Source organism: Seriola dumerili, unplaced genomic scaffold, assembly GCF_002260705.1.
Source record: "Seriola dumerili isolate Sdu_G_001 unplaced genomic scaffold, Sdu_1.0 BDQW01000068.1, whole genome shotgun sequence".
NCBI classification, from domain to species: Eukaryota; Metazoa; Chordata; class Actinopteri; order Carangiformes; family Carangidae; genus Seriola; species Seriola dumerili.
The window spans coordinates 7864778-7879186 of record NW_019174323.1 but is presented as its reverse complement, the minus strand read 5'-3'; the positions used below and the strand labels follow the sequence as shown (position 1 = coordinate 7879186).

At 40.2% G+C, this 14409-nt stretch overlaps 1 protein-coding gene across 1 annotated transcript in view; it reads right to left on the bottom strand.

Moving 5' to 3' along the window:
* The window catches only part of adamts14 (ADAM metallopeptidase with thrombospondin type 1 motif 14), a 50929-nt gene that overhangs the window by 20303 nt on the left and 16217 nt on the right, over positions 1 to 14409 (bottom strand). The window contains exons 4-7 of the mRNA XM_022742540.1: positions 11854 to 12050; positions 5854 to 5937; positions 2686 to 2842; positions 166 to 271 (exon numbers count right to left, since the gene is read on the bottom strand). Coding sequence (XP_022598261.1) covers positions 166 to 271; positions 2686 to 2842; positions 5854 to 5937; positions 11854 to 12050 — 544 coding nt within the window. The remainder of the gene's footprint in view (positions 1 to 165; positions 272 to 2685; positions 2843 to 5853; positions 5938 to 11853; positions 12051 to 14409) is intronic.

Here is a 14409-nt window from a genome sequence, read left to right as displayed (position 1 = left end):
CTGAGGCAACCTGATGCTTTGTTTTGTTGAGACAACAGAGCCACGCTAAAGGACTCTGGCTTTGATTACAGACTACAGTTACCATGCAAAACTATCAGCTTAATTGGATGCAGGTAAGATCCTAAGAGACTCCACTGGTCCTTTCATCATCATGCCATTACTCACACATGGCCGGTTTCATGAGCAACCACAAAGGCGGAGGAGAAGCCATCCTCATGGTTCAGAGTGCAGCTTCTCAATGGGTGGCACATCCCCGTCACTGGAGCATAACCTGGGCAACAGAAAAGACCACACAGCCCCAATAATGAAGTATCAGGATGAAGGTCGTGACATTCTCATGCAGTGCTGATGATCGGGGTGGAAAATTATCTCTCGATGTGAAATTATTGAACTTAGAGAGCTATATATGACGTCATTGCAGTCATTGTGAAGGTCTCAGTCTTTTCTTGGCGCATGACAGCCTGTTACACTGAATCTGGAATTCAGATAATACTTCTACTTAGTCTCTGTCAATTATAAACTGACATATCTCTATGTATGAATTGTTTTTGATCTGATTCACTAGGTTGCTTTTAGGACCTTAATACTCAAAATCTTAAAAACAAACCCTCAAGGAGAGGGCAATGCTTTCACTAAGTGAAAGTATCAATGCATGATGTAACACATAAACATGTTGAATTAAGGGTAATGAAGTGTCAGTGATGTTTGAAGTAAGTCTGCATTCAGAGCCAGACGCCATTCAGTGATTATAAAGGACATCTCCAGGCTGTGCCAAGGACTTGCAAGTTCAAATAGCCTTTTTGTCTGTATTAAAACACCTTAAAAGTACTTTGCTTAACGCTAATGAAAAGCAGACAATAGAGTTTTAATAAATGGAGGGGGGTGTGAAGAAGCCTGGAGCTCCTTTGTGACAGCTCGTGTCTTGCACATCTCCTCTCTATAGATAAAGAAAGTCCCAAAGTAAACAGAAAGCTCGGAAGCCTGTCATCATTAACCAGCAGACATCCGCCCAGCGTAACAACATTTCACACAGTTTCCCCAGGACAACACCACTTTTAAAGCAAAGCACAAACATTGAACATAACTCGATCAAGAGGTGTGCAGTGATTCAGCTTAGCGCGTTCGGTTTGGTTCAGAAGCACGCTCGTTCCGGCCTTCTTTTGGCGGGCTTTGAGAGAATTTTCATGCTTCCTGACCTGATCAGAAGACCTTTTTTTGGCATGCAGGTAAAAAGCAGAAAATGCAGCAGACAGACAGCCGGTGATAAAGACACTTGAAAAGCATGTATGTATCAGGTTATTTTGGTGGCGCTGAAAAGAGAAATGTCTGCAGCATGTTATTTCAGTCGTAGCAGAGTGTGATATGACTTTATGAAGGTCTTTTTGATCCACATGGTTGATGGTTCTGCGGCTGATGGGCGTATTTAGTGCTGCGAGGGAAACAGTGAAACATGGAAGCAGTTGTAGAGCAGGACCCTTTATCTTAGAGGCAGATAAAAGGACTTCAGGAGAATGCAGATTACATTCTCATGAAGAGGCCACTGGGAGCTTTACACATTGAAGCGAAAAAGGTTCAGCAGCAGCAGCTGGGTTCAAAAATGTATTTCTCTATTGCTGATGTCATGAGTGAGGAGAGAGGTGGTCTCTGTTTAACACTGAACATACTGCACAGGACATAAATCAGTGACAAGGATCAAAAACACTTAAAATCAATCATATGATTTGATTACAGTGCATTTGTAAACATGGCAACCTCGTTATCACCTCAAGAGATTCAGAATGTTTTCCAACTGCACCATAAACTACACAGATTTTATTCTATATATCCCACAGCACAATATCTGTATTTGGATATAGAATCTACCATCTCACAGCTAAACTTTGACAAGAGAGTGCGATGTCTGCTCTTGACCCTGAGACACAGCATAGAGTCCAGCCCAGCACAGTGCAAGGTGCCATAGAAACTGGGCTTGTTATGAACACAACATGAGTGCAGCTATGGCAACATCCAAAGGTGTGACAAGCAAACCAGGTAGCCTCGGGTCCGTCCTCTAAACATGACACATGTGCTTTAAAAGTTAAAAATATACACAGGTCAATGCTATGAGACTGAGCTTGAGCACAGAGGATGTTTGTTCATTCTGGACCCAGTTTCTCTGGCGGTTTGGCTGCTCACTTCAAATTTTGTTTTGAAGGGCTGAAAAGAAGAAATACAGCATGAGACAAATGCTAAACTGACAGAACAACATGTATGGTACAAAACCTCTCCTACTGATTGCATACATGTATTATTAGGATTGAGAAATATCTACTGATTGTTCATGAGTGAAGAAAAAGTTCATACTGAACTAAAAAACAACAGTTAGTTCATGTAAATGACAATCTAACAAACATTTCTGTTTTTTCTCTACATGCCAAAAACCTTCTTCAAGCAATATCAATCTCAATTTTTCATATCCAGGGTGGCATCAATGTCAAGTCAGCAAGGTTGTGGAGGGCTACTCTGTAATTATGTTCCTGTGAGATCACCGTTGGCAGAATTGGGTTCGTGACCTGCAGGTGCAGCCTCCACTTTTAAGTTTCCATTGACCTTACCTGGGCAAGACTTGAAGCCAACCCCTTTGTGAATGGGAAGCAGATATCAGCACTCAGTCTGCACAGGCCTCGATCGAGAAAAATACAGTACCTTGCATACCTGCGGGACCAAAATCTTGCCTTGTGAGGAAGATGGCGTGGTCGTGGTACTCCGCATGTTCTGGGTCACGGCGCTGCTGCGTGTTGGCCCATCGACACACCTGCTCCAGGCTGCGGGATGGGTTGCCACGCTCGATCAGGCTTATGGACTGCAGAAAAACAAGGAGCGGGGAGAATGTTTTATCACTCCAACTGTGAATAGGTGAGGCAACGCTCTTGGTAAGGTGAAAGAGCGCGACCTCTCACCATTACACCATCACTATAGGTGTGCATGGACTCTCACATTCACTCTTACATTGAAGTCATACCAACTGTCTGACATACTGGAGCAGTACAGCTGAAAACCATACTGAATTCATCAAAACCTTTCCCCCCTTATTCCTCTTTATGCTCATGACTGTGACGAAGACAACAGACTGAGAATAGATTATTTATAACTTAATAGTTTTACTGAAAGCTTAGAAATTTAATTAAAATAAGAAATTTGTAATGTAGAAAGTGTGAAAGCTCTCATTTGTATTGAACATAGCTCCTGTGCCTTTTCAAAAACATGTGTTAGCTCAATAAAATCTTAGAATAAAAAACTATTTTTATATTAGCCAGTAATTATTGTCATTGTGCTGCTTGATTAGTCATCATCACATCTATGTTGCTTGGGTATCACTGGATTATTTCCAGTAATTATAGATAAATTAATGGTTTGTACATCAAAAGGGTTTAAAATTCCTCTTTCTTTGAACTGCCCAGTGGTTTTGTGATGAGAGGCCGGCTGATTGGCACCACCATTACAAGTGAAATGAAGTCCTCATTTCAATTTGAATGGCACTTCATTCAGATATGTGTGTGTGTATAACCTCAATTTCAAAAATGACACAGTGAGCAGACCTTGTTTCTCTTCTGCTCGACGTGTTCCCAAAAGTACCCGATTTGCATTTTGAACATAAAAACCTGCCACGTGTGTGTGTTCTTTCTCAAACTGGCATGGGGTGTCACAGCTGAATAACGATTGCAGACAGATGATTTCCAAGTGGAAACTGTTCTGCTAGAAACAGCAGAACAAATAAAAAGTGGAAATGGAATTATTCTTCTGTTCTGTCAGATCCAACTGGACAACAAAACTCAGTCGAGGATGAAATGAGAGTGGTGACTGACAACAACAACACTGTTCATACGCAGATGAGGCCAGGAGAAAAAGAAAGCTGTCTTCTCCCAGTGTGTGCTGCAAGCAGGGCTGGTGACACACTCAACATGTTTGAGCTCATCTAATTGGTGCTGTGTAAACAGAAGCTCTCTGCTTTGGCAACCAGACAGGACGGGCCAAATGCAAAGTCTCCGGGCAGCATCAGTCAGTTATGTGGATTAAAAGTCACTTGAGGAAAGATGGACACATGAGTACAGCAAATAATGTGGTGTCTGTCGCCGTGTGTAGAATGGTTAGTAACTTTTGCAGCAATGTTGGAAGGGAAAAGCAAATTCGTCTATACATACGGTACAATAAAATGCAAATACTGTGCATGTTTTTTACTATGATCACCAGCAAACAATTAGAAATGACAAGCATTGAGGTAATAAAATGGTAATAAAAGCCGGATGGGACTTTTTCAGTATGTTTGTGCTCTGTATTACATTTCATTTGTCTATTTCATAAGCAGAGTATCAGTCCCTGCTGACTGAGCTAACGTACAGTATGTATGCAGCACTGAGCGGTGTTTTCAGTATTATGTATTATGCACCTCTCAGCTTCTCACCTAAAGTTCACCTGACAGGTCTTTGGCACTGAGATTAAATATGTTGGGATTTTTTTTTTTTTTTAGCATCATCTTCGGTGTTGTTGATTTTCTTACAGTGGTGCTTCCAAAATTGCACCTGTCAATCAAACGGCGAGTGCAGAACAGATTCTAGCTCAAGGCGTAATCAAAGCACACGCTGCAAAGGCGCGTTACCAACCAGAGGGCCCCATGAATACATTAAAAATGTGAGCTCTCTCTTTTTATTTTTATGTCTTAGTTTAACCACAGATACACCCAACATAATTCAGATATATAACAAATCATTTTTTTGGTAAGTTAGCTCCTGGGTTTTGTAGTGGTCATCAAATCATTCAGTGCATTAGCATGCACACAAGACAGCAGGCCATTCTGAATAATTAGGTCCATGTATCGCAATATGTAATGATCTTTTCTTTTAATTCTGCTGCCCTCCTTCCACAGTGACACTTCCCCTCCGTCTTAAATCTTTGTCATTCACATGCTCATATATAAAAGGCAGATTAGAAATCCACATACATATATACATGGACAAGAAATTGTCTTTCTACAGAAAAAAAGTAGCTCAGGTTTCTCTAATCTCCTACCCTTTTATCTGACGCTTGGTTTCTCATATACATGACATTAAAAAATTCAAATTACTGTAGAAAGCCAACTGTAACCCAGTTACTTGCATGTAAGCACACTATGTGAAACAGTCTTAGAGGAATAGTTGGACATTTTGGCCAACAAGATGAGATTAGATGAGAAGATTGACACCACTGTTGATACCAATGAAGCTACAGCCAGCAGCTGGTTAGCTTATTTTAGCGCAGAGACTGAAACCAGGGGGGTAACAGCTAGCTTGTTAACAAAATCCCCCTATCAGCACCTTCAAGGGTCACTAATTAACACGTTTCATCATCACATCACACCATACCTTGTGTTAAAAATATGATTTTTGTACTGTTCATATGAATTACACTGTATCAAAACAGTAGTATTTATTTCAATTATGTATTGTTGGTTGTAGTATTATTCTTTATTTGAGTCATTTTAATTGTCATAAATGGTTAGTTAGTTGTTCCTGTCAACATTAAACCTTTTATTTTGAAGGGGTGGAGGGTTATTGTATCCTTCTTCAGGCCCTGATTCAGTATACTGACATCTTTTTCATTGGTTGATGTAGTGTGTGATGTTCTATTATTTTTCTATTCAGTGGTGGGCGGCAGTAACAGCAGTGTAATATTGTATAGGTTTCGATCATTGTTGAGATCACTGAATCGACAGTGGCAGGCAACATATGGAATTATGTCTGGTTTCAAACCCAGTCCTGCACCAAATGTCTTTAGCTTGAAGAATATTTGCAATTGTATTTTCACATATAGAAAATAACAATGTGTGACATAGCTCACCTGGCGGTACCCGACCATGATCATGCGGACAAGGACAATGTTGATGTTGGTGCCCAAAGATTCATCATGGTAGATTTCATCAACCTGAAAGGAAATGAACAGTATCTATCACTGATCTGAGAGATGAAAGGAACACAGTACATTTAATGAAGGTGACTGAAAACGTCTCACAGTATTGAGCTTGCAGAGCACGTACAGGCCAGTAACACAATCAAGCACAATGGCTATCCTCAAGGCAGAGCATTAACACAAACAAACTGCAGCCAAAGTCTGTGGGAAGAAAAATATAGTGCTGCAACTAAAAAAAACCTAAACTTAGTGTGGGGTCTTTGGGTTCATTTCTAACTTTCTAACGAACAAGATTCCAAGGGATACAGTGCCAAGAAATAAATGGCGGTTTATTAGTAATGACGTACTGAAGAATACTGAATAATGGCTTCAAAATGTTTGAAAAGCAAGAAAATTAAAGGTTGCTTCTCACAAATCTGTCCAGCGACATTGTCAAACTGCAGACTGTGAGCTCATGTTTACCACAACAGCCAAAGGGTTGCCAAGGGCACAGAGAAGATAAGAGACGTAACGGAGACATTGGTGGATACAGTTTTCCCCCAAACTGAGCACCGATGCTGTTTGGGGATCAGTATTTTACTTGCTTGCAGCTTTTAAGAGAAGATAAATGATGTTCTTGGTCATGTGGTCAGAGATTTTATTTGTGAGGTGCAGTGCCTCAGGAGCAGCCGCCTAACCATGGGGGAGGGTTTTTTTTTTTTTTCATCTCTTATAACAAGCTTGGAATCATGATGAAATATGTTGTTAAGATATTGGCAACCATCCAATGAAACCAATGTTATTATGCAATGGCAACGAAGCCTGACCCAGAAATGTGTCAATTGCTATTTGGCTTTATAATAATGCTGCGGTATGTAAATGCTTAACCCAGGGCCAGGCTAGGATCCCATTCAAATCCCAAGTCCAATTCCCACGAGTGTGTTTTATTTTCATCAAATAGTCTCTACATGTCGGCCCCATAAAGTCAATCAGCTGCTTCGCTTTGCGGTTGAAAAGTAAAGTTCAGAGGAAAATAAAGGGTGAATATTTCTCTCCCCATAAATCAGCAGGTCATTCAGTTGGGACGTGTTGGTTATGGATTGTAATTAACAACGTGACAAACAGACCGGGGCCACTCTGGACTGGTAAACATGGTCACTTAGCTTCACAAACCACCCTCACATAACTCCACGTGACTTGTGAACTTGTTACTGAGAGGAAACATATGTTTTACAGCTGGCAATTTAAGGCATGTGGGTTTGATGCTGTGAGTGTGACAAACTCATATTTAACTTGGCATGTCATCAAAGAAAATAATTTTATCCCACATCTTTGTATTATTTATCGTCATCTTCATCTTTTATGCAGCATTATATTACCCTCATCTACTTAGGTTTTATAAATCACTCTTATCATATCAGCTCAGCTTTCTTCTGCAACTTCCTACCAAGTTAAAACTATTTAACTATTAAAGGGTCAGTTCACCACAATTACAAAAATTCCATATATTTTCTCAGTTATCCCTGTGAGTGGAAGGAGAGCCTGGTTCCAGAAGTAAAAGTACCATTCATTTCTTTCACAGACAATGTTACCTGACTCACAATTGCGTCCCTGCCAAAGCTTACATCAGCATAAAACTCTCACACTACAAAACATAATAAAAAACTGTATTTGAAAACACCTGAATTTTGGAGATAAGTACTTAAAAACTTTGGGGGAATTTGGCAAGATTCAATCACAGAGCATCTTTTTGCTGTACAGCTAACAGCCATCTGAAGCTAAAGATTGTGCCGTTATAAAAAATTGATAATATAATTTGCATCTTAAATGATTTCACTTTTGTATTCTGAGTTAATTTTGGATGAATTCAGCAACAATGACACTGTGTTTAGTTCCCATCTGAAACAACTCAGGGTTTTGAATTCACTGCTGCTCTAATTCACACCTCTTCTGCTCCAGAACAATGGTAGATGGGGCTCATGGGTATTATAGTATTTAGAGCAGCTAGCTATGCCAAAATAACAGATAAAACATGATTTCTCAAAAAAGAAGTTGAAATAATTTAAACTGGTGGCCATAAAATACATGAATGTTACATCATAATAAAGTTACAGAGATCTTACCGTTCAACACCTCCGTGGTGTAACCATGCACATTTTAGTTTCTTTTTTTTTTTTTACCCAAAAATGAGGTAAGTGAGGGATAAATGTGTGTTCCTTTGTGTTTTGGCTAAACTGAGCCTTTAACATTAGACAGGACAACTGACTGAACTGCACTGATAAATATAGCAATTACAAAAAAAACTTCCATACAGATACTCTTATCATTTTTTTTTCCATCTCTCCATCAAATTTCCATCTGGCTTTCACCAACAGTGCAGTGCCGCTTGTCACAAATTACGTCCTTACGAGTGCAGACTGTGATCGTCACATCATTTTAATATCACTGGCTTTAAGTGCAGCCATCGATGCCCCCGATGATGCCATTTTACTCGTCAGACAAGAGAGCGCTAGGTGGGTGTAAATGGAACTACGTTAAATTGGTTTTCTTATTCAACAAGGTGTTTAAAGTGGCTGCTGGTAATTCTGTTTCTTCCTTTCCTTATTTTGTGTGGGGTCCCACAGGGTTCAGTTCTATTCACTACACTGCCTCATGGTCACCACTGTTATATTGAGGATACCAAACCGTGTGTTATGTATAAAGTCTTAACAATATCCACGTACCAGAGGCTTCCTGCTTTTAAAGACTGAATGGCATTATCCAATCAATTAGCATATTTACAGAATACAGTTAGACGTTCAGACCACTCTCATGTCTGTATCATAATATATCGAAATATGGTGAGCTTGGCTTAGTACAAAGACAGCAGACAAGGGAAAACAAATAGCATGGCTCTCTCCAAAGCTAAAAAACAAATCTGTAAACCAGCCCCTCTAAAACTCACGAATCAATATGTTATATGACAGCTCCACAACTTTACCCACATGATTCAGGCGCTTTTCATCACTCTTCAACCTTTCTACCGTTTGTCTCCCTCACCTCTGATCTTTAAAGCCCAAAATCTGGAGGTAAAACCTATGTATATGTATTTGATCCAGGCTAAAACCAAAGGAACATCATTCTTTCACTGTAGCAGCTACAACATTACGAACAGCCTCCCATTCAGCGTAATATCAACAGTCAATGCCATATTCAAAAAAAATCTTTACACATTTGTTACTCAACTTGAGTAACAAATTGGGTGTTTTAATTCAAAATATGTTCCTTTAATAGCATTTCTTATACCAAAGGTACAGTGGAAATAAAGGTTACTCGCATTACAAGCTGCAAATGGCTACAATAAATGAATTCTACACGCTTAACAATATTAGTGTAAAATCAAACTGATCATACTGTTGTGTATCACTTTTCCGTTGATCACCTCTCATCCTGTCAATAACATGCAACGCTGATCTACCAAAGGTCATCGATTAATTGGTGTGGCTGGACGATTCACAAGAGCCCTGAGGTGAAGTCCAATGTATTCATTAATGAGGCAGCAGGGCCACCCAACAGCTGTGATGTTATTTCTGTCTGAAAGCTTAAGTCTCTCCTGCTGCTAATGATGAAAGCATATGCAAACAGATCAAGTATTGCTGTGCTTTATGAAAATAACAACCCTGACACCAATATGAACATACAGGCCTCAGAGCTTTGGAGCCTCTCTTCTGATTGGCTGACTGCTTTCTGAGTGACTGAATAAAAATGTAGCAGATTTCGGGTAAACACAAAAACAAAAACAAATCCTGGTGGGTCCAGGTGGGACGTGCTGGGGACATAGTTGAGGGCAGTGACTGTATAGTTGTGACATCACAAAGTTACAGAACAATATGGGACCTTTAATATGAAAAGTGATACTGTCAAATCTCAAAATGTTATCTTCAAGACTCTTTCAGTATCCGTTCTTATACAAGCTCATAAGAGACTGACATGTCTGGAAGGTTCAGCTATAGCAAACAAAATAACAGAGTGCTACTTCTTCGCTAAAACACCCACAAGTGTGCGTCAGTTAGCTTTCTCTGGGGGAAAAATTATGACCATGTAGAACAAAAGCACTGCCACTAAAGAAAGGCTATCTTGGCTTAAGTCTAAATTTGCTCTGGGAAGCAGGGTTACACCCAAGGCATTTAAGCAAATATTCCATTCACAGGAGCCTTTTCAGGTCAATAAATGCTGTAAAGAGCACTCGAGTGACCCCAAATTCTCCCAGATTTGTTAGGAACTCAAATTCCTAGACTGGTCCATGCTGACCTATATACATGTCGGACCTGAAACAGAGAAGCTGTTTGGACAAATTAGGAAAGCATCAAAAAATAGCATCATAAAAGTTGCGTGGCAAGTTTTGTAAACACAGAAGTAAAAATTTCTCTCCTGACAGGACTCAGGTTTATGCATTGAACCTTTGAAAAGCTTTTTGGTGAGTCCTGCTGAGGGATGGGTTAACCCCACATATACAGGGATAATTACAAAACCAGGAGGAGCACACGGAGAGCTGGATTGGGACTGTTGTGGCTGAAAATGAGAGAAGCAGCTGTGGGCTACAGGCGCTAGGTGTCACTGGCTTGTGTACAGCATCACATCGATGTGGACAAAACCTGGTCGGCGCTCAAACAACACGGCCATTGTGCGGCAGGCACCTCAGCAGTCACCTTGGCTTCGCGCAGACAGGATGTTCAGTAATCAATCCCTCAGGGAGAGTTTCTCCAGGTGGTACTACACATTCTGCAGCCACGGAGCAGGGATTCAGAGGGATTTGAGTGGGCAGAGCTCTTTCAGACACAGCAAGCCTGTGGCTTACGAGTGGAACTAAAGAGTTTTGACCCTCGTTTGTTTAAACTGCACCTTTCTTTCTGGGAGTTGCACATTTCTCTCATCATATTTTACTCAGCATAAATGAGGTTATATGGATATAATTTTACTTGATTCCACTTCTTTGCTCATTCAATTTAATCTCTAAGGATTTCCTCAAATCATTTTCCTGCAAGTGGTCTGAAACACTTGTAACTGCCTAAAAAACTTAGGAGGACTGACAATTATAGAACGCGCTCTCACAGCCACTTCATAGTATAATATATAATCACCAATGGTCATTAAAAATCAGACATTTCTCCCTGCTGAAGACATTTGGGGATAGAATGTGAATGTAATATCCTAATTAAATAAACACATCACTCCATGTAAGCAGAGCTTGGCAGTGCAAGCGGACTTCTGGCACTGGTTTCCATGACTGCCCAGCACTGCTCCCAGTCAACTTTCTAATTGGTCTAGTGCAGCTAATCAGACCACCATGCAGGGTCCAAATGGTAACTGTTACAGAGTGAAACCAGCACCCTGTGAAAATCTGACTTGGGGGATTTGGGCCCAGTAAGTAGATTAGGGTGGTAGGAGCTGGTGGAACCCGTAATGAATGAGCTGAGAGTTTCTTTTTTCCCCCTCATCTCAGTGGTAATCCATAAACAGCTAAAGAAAGCGGGGGTCTGGGGAGAAGTGTGGCAAGGTCTGATGTCAGGGAGGACAAGGAGGCGAAAATATCTCAACAGGTAAATAAAAACAGACAAAGATCGACAAACTCAGCCACAAGGATATTTATACAGCTGCAATGTCAAGGAAATGAATCTGCAACTATTTGATAATTAGTTCATTTTCCAAGCAAAAGTGACTTTCTTTGTATTATCTCACAGCAATTTAAATATCTTTCGATTTTTGGACTCACCTTAGACTTAATGAAGTTGTGATTGGTATTTATAGATATACAGAATACAATTTTATGACCAATTTTATGATTTCATAGACCAAATAATCTGCAGATTAATCAATACTGAAAATAATAGATAGATAATATTTCATGTTGGAAACAGGCAGCAGGTGGTGAGTACTTGATGAGCATTTTCTACCAAAATCATACAGACTTACTATGTTCATGAGTGTGAGAACGTAATTCTGCACATGCTCCTTGCCGTGGAAGCGCACCACAGAGTCGTCCACCGCCAGCAGCACCTCGATGTTGTAGTCATCTTTCTTCGCGTGCCTCCTCTTGCGCTCAGACTCAGACAGTTTATGCTCGACAAGATCCAGAGCCGCGGGGAGGTCTGCGATCCCAAAGTCTGCAACTGCAAAATATGACCAGCACATAAACAAGTCAATGAAGAGACTGCGGGACCCATGACGCATGTATGATATTTCTTCTCTTATTTCGGCTTCTGTGCAGTGATTATATTTCAGCATCAAACTCTACATAAAAACAAAATTCTGTCTTTGAGTCCCAGGATGAGCAGGGGGAGTCCTTTGGGATTTGTGACTGGGCTGCAGACTCTATATTTTCTAAGCTACTCGACCTCCAGTCAAAATCCTCCCCTCAGACTCATAAATCGTTGGCCTAGAGAGTCAGAGGTCTATTTCTTCTCCGCTCCACATTCAGCCAAACTTTGTGCGCATTCAGAGAGTGAATCCCAAATGGGTCACACCAATTCCAAACAATTCATTCATGTCATAAAGCATCTGTGGCTTTGTATGTCAGATATGAAAACACACACACACACACACACAAAAAAAAAAAAAAAAAAAAAAAAAAAAAAGATTTAAACTGTGTGAATTTGGATTCTACACATTCAGGCCATGTCACAAGTTTGGAACACACACTTGATAAAATGTAAATTGAATCACTATCATGTGAAACAAACACCACAGGGGCAATAAATAGAAAGCACTCAGAGAGAGTGCATCACTGCCAAAGCTGCACAGTCACGATGTTTTAAAAATGTGTAGTCTACACCTGGATCTGCATGAAAACACGCACAGTAATAGACCTTTATGAGATACATGCAGCAATTATTATCAGCAGACCAGATTTTCATTAAAATCTGTTGCAAATTTGTGACGTTCTGTTACATGAATAACCGAACACATAAACAAACCCATGCATAATCTCTTTGATGGGGGTAATAATATGCTCACATGTAATCGTAGGAAGAACATGTCTGGCAGTAAATTGCCTTGTTCAAACATTCATGCATCATAAAAGCCTGGTGTGTTGCTGGAAGATATGAATTATTGCAATCTTTTGTAAAGACGGTACTGATTCAAACGTCCCAGATACAAATGGAGACATGACAGATTATCTTATGCATACCAGAAAATCCACTGAACAAGGCTTTTTCAGAAATAGAGTGCAGAAAAATGAAAACAAATATAAATGCCGTGTTTTGTAAAAACCCATTATATCAGCTGGCTCCAAGTAAATCTCCTGAAAAGCTATTTATTCTAAATAAATGCACAACATGTTGTCCTGCACAGAGTGACAACATAGGTCCATTAGCAACAGTTACGGTAGAGCAAATTACAATAACTGCAAAGACTGAACTATTTTTCATAAGCAATAAACAAAATAATTGTTTGCAAAGCTATAACTGAAATTAATACCACATATTCTTATATAACAATGATTGAAGCATGGATAAAGACTGTAAATGAGATTGATGGAGCGTAAAATGTCATTTCACTTCATGTGAAATTTTGACTTGCTGTGGGAAGATTATTCTACAGACTGTTAGCTAGTGTGGAAAAAGCCCCATCACCTGTTTTAAGCCTGAATGAACAGTACTGTGAAGGAAAAATATCTGACAGACAAAAAAAAAAAAAAAAAACACAAAACAAACAAAGGCGTAACAGTCTGAGCAACACCGCACATACAGGACACTAAAGCTTTCCTCTCAGAATAACATCTTACAAGAGTGAGCCAGTGACTCAAGGTATTGTTTTACTATTCACAGGTATAGGAATGGAAAAGGTAAATATGGCAACATTAGTCAAAGCTTTTCACAAGCTGGATGCAGATCCAACATCAGACAGCTGCATTACTTTATAGAAGAATGTAGCCTGTAAAGACAAAAATGAGCAAAACGGATTTCACAATGGCGGTAAAAAAAAAAAAAAAAAAAAAAAAATTACTTGGAAAATGTGAATGAGAGACTTGATTAAAATTGTTGCGCGGGATCTACGAGAGCGAGACGGCTGTGGAGCAAAATGAAAACACCCATACATCAGGTTTTTACCAGTTGCAGACAATGGGAAATGTGAGTGAATTAGTGTGTATAGCGAAAATCTTCCACCAGATGCTCAAGCTATTGTTGTAGCAAGGAAGGAGCAGAAGAGGAATTCATGATGGAGTTTGGTCGTTTGACTGTGAAGGAAAGGTCACCCCCCCCACCCCCCACCCAGCCCACCCACCCCCACCCCCCTCTCTCTCCACACTGGCTCCCCCCAGTACTACCACTGGAGCCCAGCATTCCTTCACTTCACCAGGTGGTTTAGTGAGCACTGCCTCATGTGCTAATGCACGTAGAGCAGTGATAGGGTTTTTAAAAGCTGCAGAGTTAAGGCTCTTTTATGCTCTACGCCAGATACGCATACGGATACGGACGGAGCCTTCTGTCCGTACACTGTCCGTTCATTTCGTGTGTATTTCTGCCC